This window comes from Ylistrum balloti, unplaced genomic scaffold, assembly GCF_031769215.1.
Source record: "Ylistrum balloti isolate Yb309-2 unplaced genomic scaffold, AGI_CSIRO_Ybal_v1 Utg369746, whole genome shotgun sequence".
In the NCBI taxonomy this organism is placed as follows: domain Eukaryota; kingdom Metazoa; phylum Mollusca; class Bivalvia; order Pectinida; family Pectinidae; genus Ylistrum; species Ylistrum balloti.
The window spans coordinates 391,780-416,690 of NW_026781953.1; the positions used below are offsets into that span (position 1 = coordinate 391,780).

At 38.1% G+C, this 24,911-nt stretch overlaps 4 protein-coding genes across 4 annotated transcripts; 2 read left to right on the forward strand and 2 right to left on the reverse strand.

Annotated features, from left to right (window-relative positions):
- Nucleotides 1–2,165: 2,165 nt before the first annotated feature.
- Nucleotides 2,166–9,101, forward strand: LOC132543261 (D-aspartate oxidase-like). The gene is made up of 10 exons (XM_060206743.1): nucleotides 2,166–2,260; nucleotides 2,579–2,693; nucleotides 3,516–3,598; nucleotides 5,190–5,255; nucleotides 6,039–6,093; nucleotides 6,655–6,756; nucleotides 7,186–7,247; nucleotides 7,869–7,986; nucleotides 8,491–8,589; nucleotides 8,762–9,101. The coding sequence occupies exons 1-10, from the start codon at nucleotides 2,166–2,168 to the stop codon at nucleotides 8,876–8,878; spliced, it is 912 nt and encodes a 303-aa protein (XP_060062726.1). The 3' UTR covers nucleotides 8,879–9,101.
- Nucleotides 9,102–12,570: 3,469 nt separating this feature from the next.
- LOC132543262 (uncharacterized) lies at nucleotides 12,571–15,557 on the forward strand. Its single transcript, XM_060206744.1, has 2 exons — nucleotides 12,571–13,017; nucleotides 14,124–15,557. Exons 1-2 carry the CDS (start codon nucleotides 12,571–12,573, stop codon nucleotides 15,555–15,557), a joined length of 1,881 nt encoding a protein of 626 aa, XP_060062727.1.
- A 3,221-nt stretch (nucleotides 15,558–18,778) lies between these two features.
- Nucleotides 18,779–19,258, reverse strand: LOC132543226 (uncharacterized). The gene has a single exon (XM_060206707.1). The coding sequence runs from the start codon at nucleotides 19,256–19,258 to the stop codon at nucleotides 18,779–18,781; it is 480 nt and encodes a 159-aa protein (XP_060062690.1).
- Nucleotides 19,259–22,650: 3,392 nt separating this feature from the next.
- LOC132543230 (uncharacterized) lies at nucleotides 22,651–23,130 on the reverse strand. The gene has a single exon (XM_060206711.1). The coding sequence runs from the start codon at nucleotides 23,128–23,130 to the stop codon at nucleotides 22,651–22,653; it is 480 nt and encodes a 159-aa protein (XP_060062694.1).
- Nucleotides 23,131–24,911: the final 1,781 nt, after the last annotated feature.

The following is a 24,911-nucleotide window of genomic DNA, read 5'->3' on the forward strand; positions in this document are numbered from 1 at the left end:
CACACAAGGATTAACAATATTCATCTCAGACTCAGCACGTACACACAAGGATTAACAATATTCATCTCACACTCAGCACGTACACACAAGGATTAACAATATTCATCTCACACTCAGCACACTACACACAAGGATTAACAATATTCATCTAACACTCAGCACTTACACACAAGGATTAACAATATTCATCTCACACTCAGCACTTACATACAAGGATTAACAATATCCATCTCACATTCAGCACTTACACACAAGGATTAACAATATTCATCTCACACTTAGCACTTACAAGGATTAACAATAATCATCTCACACACAGCACTTACACACAAGGATTAACAATATTCATCTCACACACAGCACTTACACACAAGGATTAACAATATTCATTCATACACACAAGGATTCACATCTCAGCACGTACACACAAGGATTAACAATATTCATCTAACACTCAGCACTAACAAGGATTAACAATATTCATCTAACACTCAGCACATAAACACAAGGATTAACATCTGACACTCAGCACTTACAAGGAGTAACAATATTCATCTAACACTCAGCACTAACAAGGATTAACAATATTCATCTGACACTCAGCACTTACATACAAAGATTAACAATATTCATCTCACACTCAGCACGTACACACAAGGATTAACAATATTCATCTCACACTCAGCACTTACACACAATAATTAACAATATTCATCTCACACTCAGCACTTACAAGGATAAACAATATTCAGGTAACATTCAGCACTTACACAAGGATTTACAATATTCATCTCACACTCAGCACTTACATACAAGGATTAACAATATTCATCTAACACTCAGCACTTACACACAAGGATTAACAATATTCATCTAACACTCAGCACGTACACACAAGGATTAACAATATTCATCTAACACTCAGCACTCGAATTACATTATATCCCCACCACACACACACACACACAGAATAACCATAACGATATTTAAGTGTTCAATGATTCATGTTTTATACATTATGCTGGATACTTTCCGGATGTATTGTGTGTGACACATACTATATTATGTACATGTTCAGCTTTGAGCTTACATGTAGGGACAACCTAACTTTCTTAAAATCACTACTATGAATTAGGTTTAACTTTATCCGTGAAATTACAATATCTAAAAACAGTACAATATTTAACCAAATCTTAAGTATGTTAAATAAAAATCCTCGACGTTTTCGACAAACTGATCACAGTCAATAATAGTTAAGTTAGAATTCAATATATTCATTACGTCCTGTATTAACACATCTGTTGTGTATATATATAAACTCCATCACGGTGTCTATTACACACACGAAAACAGCATCCGTGCTAATGTTTTTTTTTTACTGAAGAAGATTGTTGCTTAAGGAGCGGTATAAATGTCTTAATACATCCGAGTACATCCTATTTTACCTAAGAATGGTTGTATCACTGTTCTGGTGACTCGACATCTTGGTTTCAATTCTAGCACCACCTACGATTCCTAGAGGTTCGAATTGGGGCAACAGTCGAATACAGACAAAGATTATACAAAGACACACCATTGAACATATTTTTATAGTTACAGTATTTAAAAGTAAGGATTGGCAAAAACGCAAAATCCTGTGGTGACGTAGATAATCCTTCAAGTTGAATATTTCCCAACGGAACGTACAATAGGCACACAATGTATATCATGTTTAGATTTAAAAAATAAGAATTAGATGTGTAATATATCAGCCAAATGATTTAACTGAACAAATGAATTTTGATACTGGCTCAAAGTGTGTTATTCTAAAAGGCGAAAAATAAATTTGCATAATTTTCATTATTTGCGTTTATATGAAATGATGCGTGACACGCAATTGTCTAAACCTGAACAATATTGCTTTCTTATGTTTTGGGTTAGGGTTTCTTGTTTTCTGGGTGGGGATTTATTATCAATTCACACACGAAACAAACAAACATGGTGTAAATCGTGAGACAAGCAAACAGAATACAAAACAGTGACAGTCGGTGTGTATATACATTTAAGCACAAGTCCGACCAAACAACACTGAGCGACACTCTAGTAAAATAATGTCCTAATCGATGCAAAGAATGTCAACATAATCATAATATATACAAACCCAAATTCCATAAAACTAGGGCATAATGGGAACAAAGAAAAATCTTCACAGAGACAAGGAGAACAAGACCAGGTGTTCCGGAAGAACAAACACCCGCGATGTCAACCTTGGTCAATCCAAGTATTAATGACACGTTATCAAATAAAAACAAGGTATACAACGGACAATCACACGTGCATCAACACGTCCAGTTTCATATCGCTCAAACAAATAGAATATGAATCAATATGATCACTATGGTGACGATTAAATCTCGTGCATCAAATAATTATATTTCAGTAGTTTTTTTTTCATTTTCTATGGCATATAAGATAACCTTCTTATTTCCATACTAGTTCCATTATCATACAGAACATAGGCGTCTTCTTTCATCAAACTTATCTCCGAAAGTTACGCTTAAGATAGATACAACAATATTGGTCTTTTATCCGTTTATAGGAGATGGGCAAATGAGACATGGAAGTTTTACTCAAAGATGGCGACCTCGGACATGGCGTGCGAGACTGGACATAGTGTTTCGTCAGGTTACATCTTCAGTAGAGAAAAGATCGTGGTGAGTGTAAAGATCGTGGTGAATGCAAGATCCTGGTAAGTGTAAGAATATGGCGAATGTAAGATCGTGGTAAGTATAAGGTCGGTGTATGTGTAAGATCGTGGTAAGTGTGGGATCGTGGTAAGTGTAAAGATAGTGGTGAATGCAAGATCGTGGTAAGTGTGAGATCGTGGTGAATACAAGATCGTGGTAAGTGTGAGATCGTGGTTTGTGTAATATTGTGGTAGGTGTAAGATGGTGGTTGGTGTAAGATCATTGTAGTGTGAGATCGTGGTTGGTGTAAGATCGTGGTACGTGTGAGATCGTGGTTGTTGTGATATTGTGGTAAGTGTGATATCGTGGTAAGTGTAAGACTATGGTGACTGTAAGATCGTGTTACCTGTAAGATCGTGGTAGGTGTAAGATCGTGGTAGGTGTAAGACTTTGGTGACTATAAGATCGTGTTATCAGTAATATCGTGGTAGGTGTGAGATCGTGGTTGGTGTAAGATCGTGGTACGTGTGAGATCGTGGTTGGTGTGATATTGGGTAAGTGTGATGTCGTGGTAAGTGTAAGGCTATGGTGACTGTAAGATCGTGTTACCTGTAAGATCGTGGTAGGTGTAAGATCGTGGAAGAACAGTGATGACGTAGGAAGGTCAGTTCACTGTTACATCCAAACACTTCTTCTTGATTCTCAAAAAACCAAATATCCGATTTCAATTACTCCAAATGTCAAGTATATGATTAATCTCGACTGTCTTATGATAGCTGATGACTTGTCAGCTTTTAAGATAAGTTATTGAATATATGCTGAACATTAACATTTAATTTATTTTGACAGGACCCGATATACGAAAGTATTGTGTTCAGCTGTAGGGAGATGTCAATAGCTGAATTAACCAGTCTCGGTATAACACAATACCGGTAAGTAGGAGTTCTCAAGCCGTGCATATTTACAGTAATATAGAGTCAAATATTGAATTAAACTCCATCATACAGATGTTTCGTCCTTCTAGGACTCGTCAGTGATTCTGCATCATACAGCAAATTCATCCTTCAAGGGCTCGGCAGTGTAGCTAAGGGTTTATCTAGTTGAAATTTAATAGGCGACCGTGGAAGATCCAGATCTGCGGAAATAAATGTGTTGACAGTTTCATGGAAGTCGATGTCGATCCTGACAGGAAATCTAATTCAGACTTGAAAGGGAGAAACTTCTACCTAATAACGTAATAACCCGACCATTTACGGATATTCTACTAAAATATGAGCTCAGAATACCGCAATGAATGATGTTGTTCTGTTTGAGTACATGCCTATATTTATAAGGTGTAAAAGGTCTGATTTAGAATACCGGAATTTTAGTACACATTACAGCGTATTTACCGTTGTAAATCGTATATATCAGAAAGGATATGTTAAACGTTTTCTGACAAAAAGCTTATTGTGAGTGAAATTAATACATAGAGTTTCCTGGATTTTGCTTGGTTTATTAGGACGAGAGCAATTCCTGGGGAAGGATGTCCTTACGTGTATGAATCACTCGTATCCGACTAGCAGTGTTTACTATCTTGTTTTGTATTAACGAGTTAGAACATACATGTCTGTAATATACACTCAGCTTTTCGTTGTAGTATCGTAGCGGTGATGAGATCCGGTTCTTTATTTGGTGCAATATCGTAGGGCAATGTACGGAAGCGTATTCCGGCCAGGTTGTGTTTTTATTTTTACTCGAAATTTCGAGATAGTAACTCGAAATATCGAGTTAGTAATCCGAAAATTTGAGTTAGTAATCCGAAATTTTGAGATATTAACCAGAAATTTCGAGTACGCTTCCTTACCAATAAGATTTCTTTTTTTTCCGTAGAATTATCTACATTTGAGTTGGGATATGTCATAGGCAATATGACGTCACCATTATTTGCTGAGAATAATAGGTTCTTTCCCTGGCTTCTGGGTTGGACAGTGAAAACTCTGTCTAACTCGAGGCTTTGCCGAGGGTGCGACTGTCGGGCGTACCCTCCGAGGGTAGAGATTTTATCTACCTCATATCGTCAACATACTATAAATAGAACAACGAGACAAATATTAAAACAAAATCAGGCAAATAACGACATTTATTTTTACCGATTTGTAATCTACATTATACACTGTACAAAGACAATCGTGGTGATACACCAATGTCATAATGCATCTAAAATTGATTTATATAAACATACATGATCAGACACTGTCTTACAAATTTAACTTAAGTTGTCCTTAGCAATCAGTCACGTCTCTAACGTCTCAAATTAACAACTTCCGGTTTAGCACGTGTTTATGTTCTTTGGATAGAGATAATTTACCCTCAGCGGAAGTGTGGATATTTCTGTCTGATGTGGTTAGAAAAAATGATTATCTATGTAACTTAATCAAAGTTAAAGAAAACATGGAAAATAAATGGACGGCGAACTTCGCTAATGATCGTGTTAAACACTCGCGTAAATTTGTCTATTTGATTTTTTAAATTCCTTTACAGGTACGGGTACCACATCACAACGGTTTTGACGGAGATGCGAAAGTATATGCCTTGGCTAATGAATAAGTAAGTGTCATGTGATCAATACCGTCATTTTCATCATGTTAGCACGACACTATAGTAGGTCTGCTTTTAACTTACAAGATACCGTAAACTTTATCTAATGTCGCAAACATATGAACAAAGAACATAAGTTTACGGAAGCTTTCATTCTTTTATTGCGACAGATGGTTGAACATATCCTAATGACCAGTAAAACGAACACCAGGCTAGCATATGAACAGTCGATGTTGCCTTTCAGATGACCGTAATAATCATTTTATAACATATTTGCATGAATGTTTGGAGCCGAAAATATATAGTGATAACATGGTCTTATTCTCCTCGTGCGTTTTAGAGGATCTCGGTGTAAACCATCTCATTGTTCCTATCTTCAACTGGTTATATTGACTTCAAATTACATTGGTGTTGCTTTTTTGGGTATTTTTTAATCTTCGCCTTTCTCTTTCCCGAATAAACAAAGCGTAGACATTAACAGTAGACTTGTAGGTTGATAAGGCCAACCAAAGCAAACTTAACTGTAAGTTATGAAATCAAATTTACTTTTCACCTGTATTTTTTTTCTTTTCATCTATTCATCTTATCATCTTAAGTATTGTTTTCAGTGTTTTTTACTTTAGATAACAGGACACTTCTAGTAAAGTATGCAGCTTACACATATTCTGACAGGAAGAAAGGAACATGTTATTTACATCAATAATAACTTTAGTAAAGTATTTCAGTTAAACTTACATAAGTTTAACATTAGTGTATGCTATATAACACTGAGTCTTGTCTCATTTTTTTCAGATTCAAAGAAAATGGTGGGAAAGTTGAGAAAAGGAAAATTCAAAACTTATCAGAGGTATGGGAAAATTATTCAATTTAATTATCTTAATTACGTTCGGAACAAGACAGCATACCTGATATCTACGAGGCATTTCTTAACAAAGTTTTTGTTGTTGATGTTTTGTATATCATTAGCTTGATAGAATAATTTTATAAAATATTTTTTTATCAGGATTAAATGTTTTAGAATCAAGAGTGATTTTGAAAATAGGTCCCTAACGTCGTTGCTGAGTCCAAAGAAGATAAAATATATGATGTAGTTTTATTCATTGTTCGGTCTATACTGTAACTGTTACTGAATTTGTTTCTTGATCTTTCACAATATAACAGATATTTAAATTGGTTTGGCCTTTATATACTTTCATAGGACCTTGTCCTTTCCAAATATAACAAATATTTACACTGGTTTGGCCTTTATTTACTTTAATATGTTTTTATGTATGTAATAGTGCTAAAGGACCACAATCTTAGCATGACGAAAGTAAAATGTCTACCTTCTCTGAGTGTTTAATTTAAAATATAAGATATATGGCTTCTGTTATATTATTTAAACGGTGTAATATCTATTTCCCCCCAGCTGTATGGTCAGTTTGACGTCGTGGTCAACTGTACCGGTCTAGGAAGCAGAGAGCTCCTTGGTGACAAAGAAATATTCCCTGTCCGCGGACATCTCATTCGGGTATAATATTATTAAATATCATTGTGTTGCTCAGAGAATTTTTCACGTCGTGTTCGGTTCATTAAATATCGTGTATTATGCGTACTGTTTGATTTTCTTGTAAAGACGCACAAGTTCCATTAATATTCCAGTTTGACTTTCCCTCTTATCATCACTGACGAGTCCTGTAAAGACGAAACAGTTGTATGATGCAGATCAAAGCATTCAACTTTATCTATCTGTAAAATTTTATTTCAATCATACTGCTCATCTCTTAGTCTTTTTGTAAAATATTTAAAATCTTGAATATTTATTCCTAGTAACGTTGCAAAATTTATGTGTAATAGGTTTAATTTCATCAATTGGCGCAATGTCTATATTTGAATGTCTGAATCATCATTAAGCAGAACTTTGAAACTATCTACGACCTGTAATATTTGTCGTTAACAGGTAAGAGCCCCGTGGATAAAACAATGGGTATACACAGACGATGACACCTATTTTGTTACAAAGTAAGTTTAATTAAGGACGAAAAAATATCTTACACCGGTTGTTTATTTTATTAGTCGGTATCTACCGCAACCGGAATTAATACAATGGTTTGCTACCTGAAAATGTATAGTCCGGTCAAAACAATGTAAATTTGAAAAAAAAGGTTGATTCAAACGATTTATGATATTTTTTTTTATTAATTTTTTAATATAACTTTAAGATAATGCAATGCAACCAAGCTATCTTATTTAAACGTCACACATGTATGATGATATAAGATCTGTTCCTCTGCTTCACTGATGGCAACAGTAAATATCATTCATCTTGAATTACGAGTTTTCGTCGTCCCCCTCCCTTCCCGGCAAATTCGACAATTAATCAGGTATATCTCTGTGGCATGCGTTGTACATAAAAAGTTTAGTTCAACATGACTTGGAACCGAGAGATATGTTTTCAGGAGTTTCCGTGTAAATCTTTCTTTTGTTAATATTTTTCCTAGTTTTATCGAATTTCAGTTTGGATTATGAGTATGTTGACATGTTAGTGTTTTCTTGTTTTTATATGTTTTTATTATTTTAAATACGATAGTCTCTTGGCATATGCTTACAAATCCAGTACCCTCCAGTATTCCTTGTTTGTAGTGGTGACTACGTGGTCCTCGGTGGGATGAGACAGAAGGATAATTATAGTCTGGAGTTTGACCATCGAGACAGGGCAGGCATTCTTGAGCGGTGTCATAAGCTATGGCCTTCCTTACAGGTAAAAATAGACAGGTGACAAACTTCTTAATGACTGTATTATTTGGAAGTCCCTCAGTTCTGTCTCAACTTCATTTATACTCTTTCACTTTCCTGAATAAATAAAAATGCTGATTTAACAGGAGTTTCAAGAGCACGAAGGGCAGTGAAAACTTTTTTTTTATTTTGAAAATGCATAACGTATCCGCTCACAGATATCTATGTTAATATCATTGTAAGGTTTCGACAGAGATGGTACATGACTCATATCACCCTATACCGTATCTTAACTGCACAGAAAAAAAATAATATCAAAATACCTTAAACCTGCATTTATCTGCACTCATATCATTGTACCACCAAAACCACTTGCACCAATATTTTCTCTTCAATTTTCAATGATTATATTTAAACACTTTTCAGATCAGTCACCGATGTTAATTAGTCATAGTGACAAGACATTGTTGTGTTCCGAATGTTGAAGGTTATTGAAATAACATTCTAATATATGGATTTGTTATACCAGGGGGCCAAGATCGTGGACGAATGGGTGGGTTTAAGACCAACTCGATATCCGCTCAGGTTGGAGAAGGAGACTTTAAGGCTGCCACAAGGAGAAATGAAGGTGAGGCTAGCGAAATTTCTAGTTCTCGGAAACATAACTAGGAATTTTATTGTAAAACTTATAGTAAATTCATTTCAAAACTTTTAAGTTTGAAAACAAGATAGTAAGTGGAAGAACTTTGCTATTGGCGTTCAATACATACTGAATAACAAAATACATGTTTTTTTTCCAGATCGTTCATAACTACGGTCACGGTGCTAGCGGTGTAACGTTGAGCTGGGGCACGGCTGTGGAGGCAGCGCAACTCGTCAAGGATTCCATAACGGGCACAATTACCGCCAGAATGTAGAACATATTTTGTACATACCTTTTAATACGGAGTGTACTTACTTGTTAGCTCGCTGGATGACGGGATGTATACAATATAATATTCCAGAACATATTTATCTTGTTACTACATGTATTTGTTAACACTTATGGGAGTCTTGTACCCTACTTAATGTATGGTCCTTGATTTCTTTTGACAAAACGTACTTGTTTGATATATTTTCTTCTAAATTAAAGTGCATTGATTACAGGAATGGGGGCTTGGTTTCAATTGTGATAGTATTATATTGTATAATTTCGGCATAGCTGTTTAAACTTGCATCAATCGAACTGCGCTATGGATCTTGAACCTTGGGAAGGCGAAACCGTTAGAACCACGGTCAAATTTCATTGCATGCAATGCTCTATGTTGGTGAGTCACCTGAAACGGTTGAAAATAATCTTTCTTTTCTCCAAAATGAAAGAAATATAAACTGGCAGAAAAAAGGCACACGGAAATGACCTCAGATGACTGGAGTAACAACAATCCTTAGAACAAAAGGTCATTCTATGTGAAGTTCTATAGTGCTGGGCTACCTGAAATGTTTAAAGTTCGACATTTTTCTCCAAATTAACTCCTAGTAGCCACGACCAAAGTTAATTTCAGACTATTTTGTATTGGTTGGTCGCCCGATTGTTGAGGTGTATTGTCTTTCTCCAAAGTAATACGATTGAAATAAGACTTTGGAATATACATTGGAGCTACACCAAAATAGTCGTAGAGGATTGAAGTCACAACATAACACTTAGAGCGGCGGTCATTGCCATTCACAACACGGAACAACGCGAAAACTGAGAAATAGGGCGAGGCCAGACACAATATGAAGAAGTTATATTTCAATTTTTTTTAAATGTACACTCTCCTTGACCTGCTATCCTGGGTCTACACCTGGAGGTGACGTCATAAATACGAAAGCGTCCAGGAACTGCCGATGTGACAGTAGGGAATTGGTATTTATTTATTTATTTATTGTGACGTCACTCGCGCTAATATAGCGTTGACTGATAGAGTATTGCATGTAGGTACAATTTGGTTGTATACATATTTATGTAGGATATGGTATAGAATTTGGATCAGATCGAGGCTTTGATGAGGCTCTGAACCCTAATGTTCTATTTCCAAAGGTAGAATAACCATTATCCTACATCCATTAATATGGTTCACTATTTTTCACCCACCTCTTGCACCTCTTAAAAAGTGTACCTCAGATTTGAAGAACATTGCATTAGTCTCTTCATTAAGAGGTTGTATAATAATTCGTTCTTTTCACGAGATGTTGTCGGTTGCGGACGGCAAGATCGTCATGAACAGACAAGCAATGTTATGACCGTCTTATGATTGTGAAATAATCTTATCAACTTTTTGTGAGGTCATGATGACGAAGGTCGCTTAGTGCACCCATGTGAGCTTAAAGAATATTTCAACCCTTGGACAGGTGATTTATAGAATAATTTACTATCTCGGAGATGAGATATGGGAATTTTAATCCGTAGGGAGGTATAATCAAGTTAGCAAACGCGCGGGCGAGACAAGGAAATCTTGTATCGGTTAAAAGCGTAGATTTACTTGTCCAGTGTAAGAGTCATTTCTCTTTCTATGGAGAGTATTACTTTCAGCTTAACTTTATAAAATTATAACAGTAATATTTGTCTTTAAGGGCCACTACTTAAGCATAGATAATTGACCTAAATGGACCCCAAACTAGCGGTCTTCAGAGGCAGGTATTTGTTTGAGATGGTCTGTCTGGGCAGGTTTACTTCAGCACCTAAAAATTCTTAACGGGATCAGAATTTGTGTCGGAACCGATGTTCTGAACCCACGCTCTATACCCGAGGGTAGAATATCTATTATCCGACATGGGCGTTCCACATTGAACACGAGTATCCCACACAGACAGAGGAGTGAAGAATATCTGCCCAGGTAAGATAATCATGATACAGGATTTCCGGTTAGAAGGGGTGCACAATTCTTTTAAAAGTGAGTTATTATCATTCCTTGGAGATGTTTGCGTTGTCAGTGCTAAAGCATTGAAAAAGTGACGACTTAAATCAGCGCCAAACAAGCGGGATATTTACAGATCAGGTGGTTGTTATAGATAGGTTTTAAAGACAGGTTTTATTGTATCAAAACATTAACATTAACATTAAGAACAAGCGGGGAAGAGTTAAGAACTTTTCATTGAGTTACTTCCCTTCAATCGGACAGCGGGAACAAGGCTATGATACATCTCTGGCTTTTCTCGTGCGGTAAATTCCACGTGTTAAAACAGTACTTTGAGTCCAATGTAACCTCACATAAAATTGAATATAAATTCCAATTCAAGAGCATTTCGTTCATATGCCTATTTAAAACATAAAAAGAAAATGATATCGGCTTCCCGCTCTGAAAGGATAGGTATAAAACAGTCGATTTCGCTGAAGATCTGAATCATTGGAGTGATTTCCTTGCGTGTTATGTTCGGAATCTATTTCTTTCTCTAGATTTGAAGTAAAGAGAACTTGATTTTGTGATAGAGGCTGCCGACGAGAATGCCTTTGAGAAATAAGTTAAGATCTAATATTATTTGATGAACTGTTTCTCAGTCGAAAAAAAGGAGTAGGGGGGAGGGGGGGAGGGGGAGGGGGAGGGGGGGAGAGAATAATATGTTCGATAATCTAACTTTCACGATTAGAAAATCTATTGTCTGATCATGACATATAGTATTTGTGTCACAGATATTTACCTTGATATTTCAAGAGCAGATGCTACCCGAAAGGACCCGGGAATTTCGGTTAGATGAAGTTCTTTGATGGAAATCCACTGTCCGAGGGAAAAACACCTTCTGTTTTCTATGTATGGTTCCTCGAACTTTTTTGCAATATTTTTTTCGCCTTTTTTAAGTGCTGATATCCAAACTGTAGAAAGCACGCACGTGATCCACAAGGTCCGTTGTATGCACTCATTTCACCTGACTAACCGACACGCAGAGGACGCACGTACGTTTTGACTCTTGACACGTGAACTTTTTTCTGACGTAATTGCGCATGGATAAAACACAACTGTTGGGAATATTGTCACAAGGACGTAGAAAAGGAAAGCAACATTTTATAGTGAAACTAACTACAGACTTTTTTTTAGATGAGACGATATAAATAGGCGAGACTTGTCACTTGTTCAATATTTAAATACATTGCAACTTTTTAATAGACAACTCATTATAAACAAAACCCAATCAGGTTTCCAAACCGGGTCAATGTATAATACATTATATGAAAATATTGAGAAATGTCTAATTGTCTAGTAGTTTTGTGATATTTCCAAAATCTCGGTAAACTCTTTTTTAAGGAATTAATTATCTAAAGAACGTAATTAAGAATAATTAGTGCATCCTAGACTCAATCAATATATACACAAAATATATATAATGTACATGTAAACTAAAAATAAGTTGGTAAATCTGTACCCAATCCCATAGTATAAATTTGACACAAATGAAATATCTTCTTCAAAGAGCGTTGCCTGCCGAGCGAGGAATATAAGGGAGGTAATCATATTGCGCTACACAGTAAGTGGTGACGTCATCATAATATAAATAACGACGCAGCAAAATGTGCACATGGTCATTTAACCAAGTTGGACGTGCCTGTGTTCGAGAACAAAATCACTCGCGATTTCCTGGTAAATAAGAACTAACGATGGAGGGAATCGAGGAAAACATTTTGGATAAGCTGTCAATGCCACATTTGTTGCAAATACGTTTCCCATTGAAGCTTTGGCAACTCCTGAATAGTTGTGATAGTGGAGCGATTTCATGGAGCATCGACGGAAACTCTTTCATCATAAATAGGAGAATATTTCAGACAGAGTTTTTAAGTAGAAAACGGAATACATTCAAGACTCAAAACATAAACAGTCTGGTACGTCAGTTAAATTTGTATGGTTTTCAAAAAGTTCAAAGACGTCCGTTTGCGGGAATATCTCGGAAACACTGGCCTGACCTACTGGAGTACCGTCATAACTTCTTCCGGAAAGGTCATCCTGAACTTCTGAACAACGTCCAGCGGCGATCAAAGGACGACGATGAAGACCAAATTGCCAGCAGCAACCTTTCCCGATATCAGACCCAAGAATCCCTGTCTAACGTAAGTTTATAAATAACAAAATTGTTATATTGATATCATATGTCGTTTTATAATATAGACAATATATTAGGGTCGATTTTATTTTGGTAAGTATCGGTAATAAAATACTACCGTAGAAAAAAAAAAGTATTCTAGAATAAAAATTTCCACTGAAATTTTCCAAGAATTATTACCTTTAATTTTACATGAATAAAATTTTTAGTGCTAAGTATTAGTTTGTACATTACAAGTCACAGAAATGACTCGACTTTAATTTTTTTTTTCGCACGGATTAATAGTTGTACGTAACAGCTAAATTTGAGAAGAAAAAAAGCATACTACAAGCAAGCTATACTTGTATACCTACTGAAAGATTACCGAATTGAGTCGAACGTTAAAATACAGAATAGTAGATTTATAATCAACTCAGTTTCATTTTCAGGATCGATATATACTATTTTATCAGTTACCCATCAATGAGGGTAGGAAAAATACATATGATTTTTGTTCATTCAGAAAATCGCAATCCATAACTTATTATCTTGGCGGGTGTATTATAAAGATATCATCCTGTAAATTTGTTAAAGAGTGTGTTATTTCAGGACTGAAATACTATTGATAGACCAAGTAATGGACGATAATGGTTATCTGTTTTATTTACTCTCATTCTGTACATTTTTGACATTAAAATAGTATCTCCTGGTCCCGAAAGGGGGTTACTCTACAGTAACTTTTAAAACGTGAATCTTGTTGGACACAGGAGAGTCTTCTTCTTCTTAAAAAAAAACAACAACAAATAAACAAAATCCTGTTTCTGGTTACCCTTCTGTACCTATCCTGATATTTTGCACCTTCACTAAACTTTTTAATAATATTTCCAAAGAAACACTGTTAAAGTCAAGATCTTTCTTCTACCCATTATAAACCGAATAAAAAACCCTATTATATTTACTTTTCCTACAGTACCTATACGTACTTACCCATCCACTCTATTTTTTTCAAGCATATGTCAAAAATCACATTAATTTTTGTATCTGGCCTAAGGTGCCACAAAATTTCTAGTCGTTCCGTTCCTCGCCCTTTTGTACGAGTGTAGCAAATAAAAGAAATACTTGCTTGGTTTTCAGACAAAATGTTCACAGAACCAGGATGAAATTTATGTTTCCGCTTCAAAAGAAGAAGAGCAATTTGGCACACAGGCGACCGCCTTCTGTACACAAGGTAATACACAGTGCCAGCCAATGAAGCTTCCATTGAAACGTGTGAAAAAGTTGTATCCAAGAAATATATTGCAGACCTTACCATTACAGAGCCAAACGGGCGTTTTCCAGTTCCCTATAACTGTGCCGAATGATTCTTCCCAGTCCTTTCCTATACCATTGAAGATATGTTCTACACAGAAAGTTGCTTTGAGTCAAAACTTAGACGTCGCAAAACAGGACACAAATTTTCAAGTCATGACAAATGTGGACGGGAAGCTGTATGTTCAAGGAAACCTTGTACAGCCCGTGGCATCTCCATTAACAATACAAGTTTTGGCAAATGGCTCTCAGACCCTTCAGACAGCTCCATTACAGGTAAATGGCGTTCAGCATCTCCAAATTGCTGCCTTTCGGAAAACTGGCGTTCAATACCCCCAAACAGCTTCTTTAACAGAACCTGGCGTTCAGAACTTCCAGACAGATCCTTTACAGGATCCTGGTGTTCAGACCTTCCATTTAACTGCCTTACAGTATCCTGGTGTTCAAACCATCCAAACGGCTTCCTTACAGGATCCTGGTGTTCAGACCATCCAAACGGCTTCCTTACAGGATCCTGGTGTTCAGACCATCCAAACGGCTTCCTTACAGGATCCTGGTGTTCAGACAATCCAAACGGCTTCCTCACAGGATCCTGGTGTTCAAACCATCCAAACGACTTCCTTACAGGATCCTGGTGTTCAAACCATCCAAACGGCTTCCTTACAGGATCCAGGTGTTCAAACCATCCAAACGGCTTCCTTACAGGATCCTGGTGTTCAGACCATCCAAACAACTCCCTTACAGGAACCTAGTGTTGAGATCATCCAAACAGCTCCCTTACAGGAAACTGGCGTTCAGACCATCCAAACAGCTCCCTTACAGGAACTTGGCATTCAAACCATCCAAACATCTCCCTCAAAGGAACCTGCCTTTCAGTCCATCCAAACGGCTCCGTTACAGGAACCTGGTGTTCTGAATCTTCAGGGAGAGACCATTCAGACTCTACAATGGGAACGTATTTCTGGCCAGAACTTGTACATCCTTAAGTCGGACAACTCACATGACATTCAGAATATGAAGTTAGATTACTTAAAAGGACATAACATTCAGAATTTCCAGGAGGAAAGCTCCCAGGGAAATGATGTTCCGACTGTCCAAACAGAAAATCAGAATTTCCAGACGGCCAACGTTAATAGACAAGACGTTCTTCTGATGGAGCACTTCCAGCATGAGAATAGCACCATATGCTATCCGGAGTCGGACATATCCCCCGAGGTCAGGACGGGAGATGAAACTGTCATCATTCCAGTGTCTGATTAATAGACGAAGATTCCGTGGTGTCTGATTCATAGACGGAGATTCCATAGTGTCTTAATTCATAGTAGGAGATTCCGTAATGTCTGATTCATAGACGGTGATCTGTAGTGTCTGATTCACATACAGAGATTCCGTAATGTTTGATTCATAGACAGATATTCCGTGGTGTATTATTCATAGACCGAGATTCCGTAGTGTCTGATTCATGGACGTTAATACCGTAGTGTCTGATTCATAGACGGAGAACAGAAAATATTCTTGAAGCACCATCATCCTAATCCAATATCGCAATGATTAGATCCATTCCATGCCACCAGCTTTACAACCATTAAATGATGTGAGCTTCACAACCATCCATCACCATCAGGTCCACAGCCATCCCATAACATCAGATTCACAACTATTCCGCACCGATAGGTTCACAGTCATCCCATAATATCAGATCCACAAACATTCCGCACCGATAGGTTCCCAGCAATTCCACACCGACAGGTTCACAACTATTTCGCACCGTCAGGTCCACAGCCATCCCATAACATCAGATTCACAACTATTCCGCACCGATAGGTTCACATTTATTCTGCACCGCCAGGTTCACAGCCATCCCATAACATCAGATTCACAAACATTCCGCACCGATAGGTTCCCAGCAATACGACACCATCAGGTTCACAACTATTCCGCACCGATAGGTTCACAACTTTTCCCGCACCGTCAGGTTCACAGTCATCCCATAATATCAGATTCACAAACATTCCGCACCGATAGGTTTCAAGCAATTCCATACCGACAGGTTCGCAACTATTCCAGACCGTCAGGTCCACAGCCATCCCATAACAACAGATTCACAACTATTCCGCACAGCCATCTTGTGCTTCCAGCTTCAAGGCTTTCACAGCGCCGCTAGGTTCACAACCATCCCAAACCGCTAGGGTTTCAACCCTCCTGCACTGTTAGGTTCACAACCATCCAAACCGCTGGGTTCACAGTCACCCTGAACTGTTAGGTTCACAACCATCCAAACCGCTGGGTTCACAGTCACCCTGAACTGTTAGGTTCACAACCATCCCAAACCGCTAGGTTTACAGTCACCCTGCACTGTTAGGTTCACAACCATCCCAAACCGCTAGGTTCACAGTCACCCTGCACTGTTAGGTTCACAACCGTCCAAAAACCGCTAGGATTACAGTCAATGTATTGTCTGGTTCACAGCCATCAAGAACCGGTAGGTTAACAGTCATCCTCCACTGTCAGGTTCACAACCGTCCCAAACCGCTGAGTTTACATTCATCCTCCACTGTCAGGTTCACGGTCATGCAAAACCGCTGGATTTATAGTCATCCTGCACTGTCAGGTTCACACCCATTCCAAACGGCTGGAGTTACACTCATCCTGCACTGTCATGTTCACAACCACCATAACATCGCAGCCAAGTTTACCACAATATTGCACTGCTAGTTCATAGCCGTGACGCTACTTCCCTGTGAGTAGCAATCCTTCACTCTCAAGTTCCTACTGCTAGATCTACAGACCTTCCCACACTGTCATGTTTAGTTATTCCGGTATACCCAGTAAGGGAACTGTCTGGTAAACAAATATCCCACACTGTCAAAGTCGCATAGGCATCCCGCATTAACAACCTTCCCACACTGTCAGGTTTAGTTATTCCGGTATACCCAGTGAGGGAACTGTCTGGTAAACAAATATTCCACACTGTCAAAGTCACCCAGTCATCCCGCATTAACAACCTTCCCACACTGTCAGGTTTAGCCATCTGGTACGCAAAGTGAAAGAACTGTCAGGTTAACAAATATCCCACACTGTCAAATTCGCACAGTCATCCCGCATCAGGCACCATCCGTGATACATAGATTGTTATTCCGTAACTATCGTTTTAGTTCTAGAACGTATTTTTAACACACTGTTGAGTTATAGATCTTATTTTTGTTTCTGTGCCAAGAACTGCAGACAACAGTACATGACCTCCCCTTGTTAATAAATATGATTAATGGTGAAGGATTTGTCAGTTTTGTATTACGACAAACAAGCGTCTTGACCAGAGTATTTTTTATTCGACCTTCTAAATCTTAAAAAGGCAAATAAAATTCGCAAATACTAATGCACGCTCCTTATGAATATTCATGAGTCCTAGTGACTTATCATCATAAAGAAGAACACATTCCCAGCCACTGCCGGGCAAAACAGTTGTAAACTGATAAGAAATGGATTAAATTGTTAGTATCGATTATGAAATAGACTTGATGTCTACGATCAGGTCACGACCATAGCTTTTCACAGGTATTACAAAAATATAAGTTGGGTTTCTAAAAATATCTTCGTAGTTATCAATAATATGCATGATTCGAGCAGTTATTACCGTTTTTGAAACACATCTACTTAATGTTCTTTATCATGAATTTCACAAACGTAACATAAAAGAACGACCGAACGGTTAGCATGCCAGGAAGCATGTTATCGAGTGGTATTATTACAGAGTGATTGACCGATAGAAGGAGAATAAAGCCTCAATACACCGTAGCATGTCAGTTTTTAATAGAGATGAAGGGGACGTAGATTCACAACATGAGTAGCTGAGGGTAATTTTGAGATGGAATATCTTTGTAATGGCTGGTGTATATTTTTCACTGAACAACATGTGGGAGGCCCGTCGCATGTCGTTCCGAGTAGTCCGGATACAATGTCTTTCCAATGGACACAAAGAGTTCGCATAGAGTGCTTATTAGCTTCCTGAGGAAGATTTAAGTGTAAATAAATTTATTTTATTTTCGGTATGATAAATTGTTCATCTCATGATTTTTCTTGTCAAAGCGTTAACTTTACCCATGTATTTTTTTCTTCCTCTTCTTTCTAACGGCAATATTTTGGCCTTGCATTACACATCTCTTGCAGTTTTCAACGATAAACCAAAATCAATAAAAATGAAAGTCGGTGTTACGAATGAGATGGAGCGAACATGTGGTAAATATAAAAGAATCATTGTTCAATAAATAGTCGAAATTTAATTACAACATCTGGGTTTTACAACAAATAGAAAATGGTTTACATCGGTCCGTCTGTGAAAAAGGAGAAATGATCGGCAATAGGTAGCAAAAACATGATATACCTCGCAAAGTTAGATAACAAAGTTCTTTCGAGAGCAGATCAGAACTTCCTCCACCCACTGCAAAGTGAAGAAGGCAAGAAGATGATTTCCAGTGTCCTGATTATCCCTCAATGATGATGTCAGCACATTGGTAGAAAACAGCGGGCGCATCTTTGTTGTTTGTGACGTAAGCCGTCTGCAGGACGTAAAGTTGTCTGGAGACGAGTCCTGTTGGAATGGTAACGTTGACAGAATATAGGGTCAATGATGGCTCGCCAGCATCCGGAATACTGACCAGATTGGTCATCTGTGTTCCCTGTCTCTCCTGACCGATAGCCACATGGAAAGCCCCGGGGGTGGCCTTGTCATAGTGATCCAGATTCTTCTGGAATGTCACGGTAAAATTGCTACCCATTTTCAATCCCATGATAGGCTTTTCCGCTGGCCGTCCGCCACATCGCGCAGTGGTCAGTATACAGTCTGTGGCTCCAGCCTTGTTAATACCAACCATAGAACCCCTCTGGGGAGGACTCAGCATACACAAATGGGCATTGCAGACTTCCAGCACTATGGCAATGATGACAACGGCCAGGCACTTCATGCTTTCAATAATGTGCCTTTTCGAGCTGAAGGATGACGGTTTTGATTGTACACTGGTTCGTATTGAAACAAGCCAAACGAAAAGCTGGTTCGCTGGAAGTGACCTTCACAGATATTAATCGTTGAGACACCTTACATAAGAAGCCTTATCGCAACAAGGTCAGTCGTTCGCAACGCTCAGACAAGTCGTACGTTCTATTTCTGTCGTATGTCAGTAAAGGGTAAACCACAGAAATGTTCCGATCGTTTTCAGACAGTTTAAGACAGTTCAGAGAGCAGTGTGGAATAAGGTTATCGGCTAATGCATGTATTTGACCCTTTCAAGGGATGATAAAACATCCCTCTGTTTGAAGCAAAGTACATACACAATACACATTCTGTAGATTACTTAAATTCAGCGAATACTTGATTTCGCGAACTTCCCTCGTCAGACATATATTTGTGAATACATTTATTCGCGTACGCTTATCTAGAAATGACTTAAAATTTGCGAAAGGTGAGTTATTTAAGACATGGACTTTTCAAGCCTCTGATATCGGTTACCAAATCAACATGGAGTTATTTTAGAACAAATGATAGCGAGGGGTTTGAATTCGCAATTGACTCTTCTCGCGTAAATATAAGTGATTTACAGTATACAAAGCTTATCTAAAGCTGATATAATTATGGTATCTGTAATCACAGCATTCAGTGTCTGGAAATGATGTTTGAAAATTTACGGAGCTTTGTTTTTTTCAATTTTATATTGATTTATTTTCATGAATATAGGATATCTACTTCTTGTCTGTTGTCAGGAGGTAAAGCATTTGATAAGATAGAAAACCTCTCTGAAATCACATCAAGACGAGATACATCTATGACTTTCTGACCCCGTTTTTCCTAAAGTGACACCTGGTTTTGTGATAATACTTCTGTACCGTAACCTGATGAACATGACATTGCCGATAGTGGTTATATTTAGGATTAAAGATGGCTGATAATATAGTCAGACTTCATGTGTCGGTTCTCTTTGACACGTACGTTTTGGATTCTTGTTAGTGTTAAATATGCTTTTATTAGGAATAAGACAGCTGACGGGTGGTCATTCCCAAAGTTACTGTTTTAACTTTTGTAATCAGAATGCTTCGAAGAGTACTTCTCAAATTCCATATACCTCAGTCCATCATTTCAGGAAAAAGTCCAAAACTAAGATGGCTGACAAATAGCCATGTTTAATTTGCGATTCGCAATGTGTCGGTCTCATCTTCCACGTGTAGACTCCCAATAATGTCTTGAACTTGAACGATAGAGTCGACAATGACGTCACTTTAAAAGAATGACATAATCTACGGCAATTTGATTAGTATATCTATATATATATATATTCATATATATTTGCATTTATTTCCGGTTGTAATTTATTAACTGATAGAAAGTTACAACGAAGGATTAAAATGAAATGCGGAGCGAAGAAACAGGAAAGAAAAATATCACACTGATGTAAAAATTTCTGACTTTTGTCATGTACTTATGTAAACATCACATATACCAGCCTCGTCTGACACTAATAGTGTATAAGTGTATTGACAGACGAGGCCAGTGTCTGTGTATATATTGTATTTTGGTGTCTGGGCTCCATCATATTATCGTCGTCATTTGTTCGATTACGTCACCTGTATCTACCTCCTCACTGTACCGGGACACATCAGCTGCTGTATCTTTGACGAGGACAGTGGCCTCAGTTTATTGGCAGTACAAAACACAAACATCTGTTAGAGAAGGCAATAGTTAATTTTTTTCCCCATTTAGATTACTTTGTGGAAAAACGAAGGGCGTGAGGTACCCCGAAGGATATATGCAAAGTTCTTGTCAACAGATGAGAGGTACCCTGACGGGGTCCGGTAACAGTCCCAATCAGTAGATGTGGGGAACTTAGATGTGTACAGTTCAAGTCCCTGTCAGTTGATGCGGGGTACCGAGATGGGTGCATATAAAGTCCCTGTCAGTAGATGTGGGGTACCTAGACGGGGTACGGTAACATTCCCAGTCAGTAGATATGTAGATATAGTCCCTGTCAATACATGTTGCGTATACCGACGGGTGCAGTGTCTTGTTTTGTAGATAGATGTTGCGTACCATGACGTGTACAGTGCTGTTGTCGCTGGTAATAAGTGGATGGGAAGGGGTGCAGTAAAGGTCCTTGTCAGTAGATCTGTGAGTACCCAGGAGGTACAGTAACGGTCCTTGTCAGTAGATCTGTCTGTACCCAGGGGGTACAGTAACGGTCCTTGTCAGTAGATCTGTGGGTACCCAGGGGGTACAGTAATGGTCCTTGTCAGTAGATCTGCGGATACCAAGGGGGTGTAGTAACGGTCCTTGTCAGTAGATCTGTGGTTACCCAGGGGGTACAGGTGCGGTCCTTGTCAGTAGATGTAGGGTACCCAGGGGGTGCAGTAACGGACCTTGTCAGTAGATCTGCGGGTATCCAAGGGGTGTAGTAACGGTCCTTTTCAGTAGATATGTGGGTACCCCGGGGGTACAGTAACGGTCCTTGTCAGTAGATCTGCGGGTACCCAGGGGGTGCATTAACAGTCAATGATAGTAGATGTAGATGCCTCAGGGGTATAATTATTAACAGTCAAGTTAATTGATGCGGGTTGCAGTGAGGGACACACTAACAGTCATATCAGTAGATGTGGGGTACCCTTAGGGGTACACTAACAGTCATGTCAGTATATATGGAGTACCCTTAGGGGTATAATAACAGTCATGTCAGTATATGTAGGGTACCCTTAGGGGTACACTAACAGTCATGTCAGTATATGTGAGGTACCCTTAGGGGTAGACTAACAGTCATGTCAGTATATGCGCAGTGCAGTGAGGGGTACAGTAATAATCCCTGTCAGTAGATGTGAGGTACCCTAAAGGGTACTTTAAAAGTCCCTGCCAGCAGATGTGGGGAGCCCTGATTGGTACATAAACAGTCCCTGCAAGTAGATATGGGATACTCTGAGGGGTACACATACCATCTCTAACAGTAGAGGTACCCTGTTGTAAACGGTAATATGCTTTTCTTGTTAAAAAAGATCATGATTTCCCTAATCACACGAAGTATTCCAAGATTCAATCATATATGATCATCCGTTTACTGTTATATTTGTAGTGTTGCTTTCCCTATCCATTGTCTTTATTTAAAATATCTCTTTTAATCATTTCTTCCGGCAAAAGTATACTGCGCCTGAAATAATACAAAAATACGTACTTACATTTCTAATCGTTTTTAATTGATCAAAATCACAATTTTCGTACAAAACAGAAATCCAGCCTTTGCCAAACACATTTAAAGAGATAAATTCACCAGCGTCAATTTGTAAGTTCAGAACTAAAGTCACACCAATGTCATTTACAGTTTCTTTATTCGTTGATCATAATATCAGCACACTGGAAGAACTCGGGTGGTGCCTGTGGGTTGTTGGTTAGGTAGGCAGAATGCATGATATATTCTGTTTTCGGAGAAAGTGACATAGGAATGGTGACATTGACAGAATATACTGTTAGGGAGGGTTCCCCGGCATCAGGGATGGTGGCCAGCACATTCAGTCTGGTGCCTCCTCTCTCAGAACCTATTGAAACGGTGAAGCTTCCTGGAGTTGCCTTCACATAATGGTCAAGGTTTTTCTGGAATGACACGGTGAAGTTTTGTCCCCTTCGGAGTCCCATAACTGGCTTGCCCCGCATTCGGCCTCCACACCTTGGAGTGGTCAAAACGCAGTCACTGGAAGCCGGTTTGTTAAGATTGGCCATTGAACCTCGTTGTGGGGGACTAATCATGCACAAGTGGGCACAACATACTTCTAGCACAACGGCAACTACGACGGCGGCAAGAAGATTCATCTTGGAAAGAAAATTGCGGATCTGGCAGACGACAGACGGTGACACTAACTGGTCAGTATCAAGGTACTGAAATGATAAGACAATGGTACAAGCAATATCTATTGCGCATATGTCAATCAGACACTGCTTGACCAATCAAAATGCAGAAAGATATCTCCAAACTGTCATGATAATAATCAGCCTTAACAAAGTATTCGCTCGAGCCGCAGGTTCTTCATCGGAAATCAGATTCGAAATCTTGTCATTCGTGTAAAAAGCTTACATGCTGGAATTATCAGTTTATCGGTCAAAACTTCATTCCATTTTCCTCTGATAAGTGTTGGAAAGTGTTGATAAGGATGAGGAAATGGCCATTAATATTAGCTCGTTATACAATGTATGCCACTGTTCTCTGTAACGGTCCTTCCAACATCAGCTTTTTTATATTGTAAGTCAAACTCACTCAGCATTCAATCCAAATGACCTATGATGCCACATTCCATTTAGGCAATAATAGTTTTTTCTTTCTATTATTACTGTTTCTATTAACCTAATAAGGTAGAAACAATTAGTTTTCAATAATTTTAGCCAATAAGAAATTTGTCTAGACTCGTGAAGGTGACGAGGAAAAAAATATACCTGCTGTCTCCCATTGTGCCTGTGTTGGGTGGGGGAGGGCGAGGGGGGGGACTTGTAGATCGGGGTGGAGTTTTCCAATGTCTTCTATCTGAGGGACATCTAGACGTCAAAAAAGGGTTTACCACATTCAACTGCATGTTCGTAAAAGATGGACACTTTCCTTCCTGAACCTGGTATTCCTTTCTGTGTCTTGTTCAACACCAATCTTGTTCACCATAAATCTTGTTCACCACCAATCTTGTTCACCACCAATCTTGACACCCGTCTTCACATGTAATAATCCTGCCTTCTAAGAGGACGTTAAACCCCGCACAAAATAAAACTAGTACATTAAGTTCCATAAGGCAACATATGCAAAACGTGTTCAGTAAGTTGCAGGTGTAAATATCTCGTTGCCAAGTCTTGTTTCAACACATATTGTTATGAATTTTATATTATAATTACTTATAACATGGAGGTTAACCTTTTAGTACTAAGTACTAAGAAATTATTACAGCAAGCGACGCGTATTTGTTATAAACTTAATGTATTAATTATTACACTAATTAATGATTGAGTAATTTATTACAAAAAGTGTTACAAAGAAGTCTTTAAATGACCCCGTGACTTTCAAACCTCGATCAGGGCCCAGTAGTAAAACAGATTACTATAAATTACATAATGATGCAAACTTTGATGCGCTGTACACTGACGTTTAAAAAATACACTCTTGTCAAAAATAATTTCAAAAAGAAATGAAATGTTTTAAACAACGTCCAAAATTGATAATCATTTGAAAGTTAACGAAAGCCAGACATGACGGTGAATAGATACATCTGTTCAAATTGAACGGCTAAGGCATTGTTACATATGCAATTTTGACAAATACTATTTGTCCAATTCGTTTTGTTTACATCTTTGGCTTCACTCAATCCATTTTTGTGAGAGAGACTTTTCCATGCAATTACATGTATGAGATAAATCTTTGTTTTCATCATTTTTTTTTATCTTCGTCTGAAAAAAAGATGACCATTACATCTGTGTAAACATATCAAAACAAATCTTTGGTGCTTCTGCCGTGATGAATACATTTCACTTTCTTCTAGTGCATCTGTTTTAAATATAGATACGAATGTGAAAAACCGAAACCGATTTAGGCGTTTAAAATAAACAGTCTTTCAGAC

Bases quoted from the DNA above. Each gene is read 5' to 3' on its own strand.
- LOC132543261 (XM_060206743.1), top strand. From the start codon at position 2,166: ATGGGAACAAAGAAAAATCTTCACAGAGACAAGGAGAACAAGACCAGG. The intron at 5,256-6,038 runs GTAAGTGTCATG...CATTTTTTTCAG, and splicing joins ATGCCTTGGCTAATGAATAA to ATTCAAAGAAAATGGTGGGA. The intron at 8,590-8,761 runs GTGAGGCTAGCG...TTTTTTTTCCAG, and splicing joins TGCCACAAGGAGAAATGAAG to ATCGTTCATAACTACGGTCA.
- LOC132543262 (XM_060206744.1), top strand. From the start codon at position 12,571: ATGGAGGGAATCGAGGAAAACATTTTGGATAAGCTGTCAATGCCACAT. The intron at 13,018-14,123 runs GTAAGTTTATAA...CTTGGTTTTCAG, and splicing joins CCCAAGAATCCCTGTCTAAC to ACAAAATGTTCACAGAACCA.
- LOC132543226 (XM_060206707.1), bottom strand. From the start codon at position 19,258: ATGAAGTGCCTGGCCGTTGTCATCATTGCCATAGTGCTGGAAGTCTGC.
- LOC132543230 (XM_060206711.1), bottom strand. From the start codon at position 23,130: ATGAATCTTCTTGCCGCCGTCGTAGTTGCCGTTGTGCTAGAAGTATGT.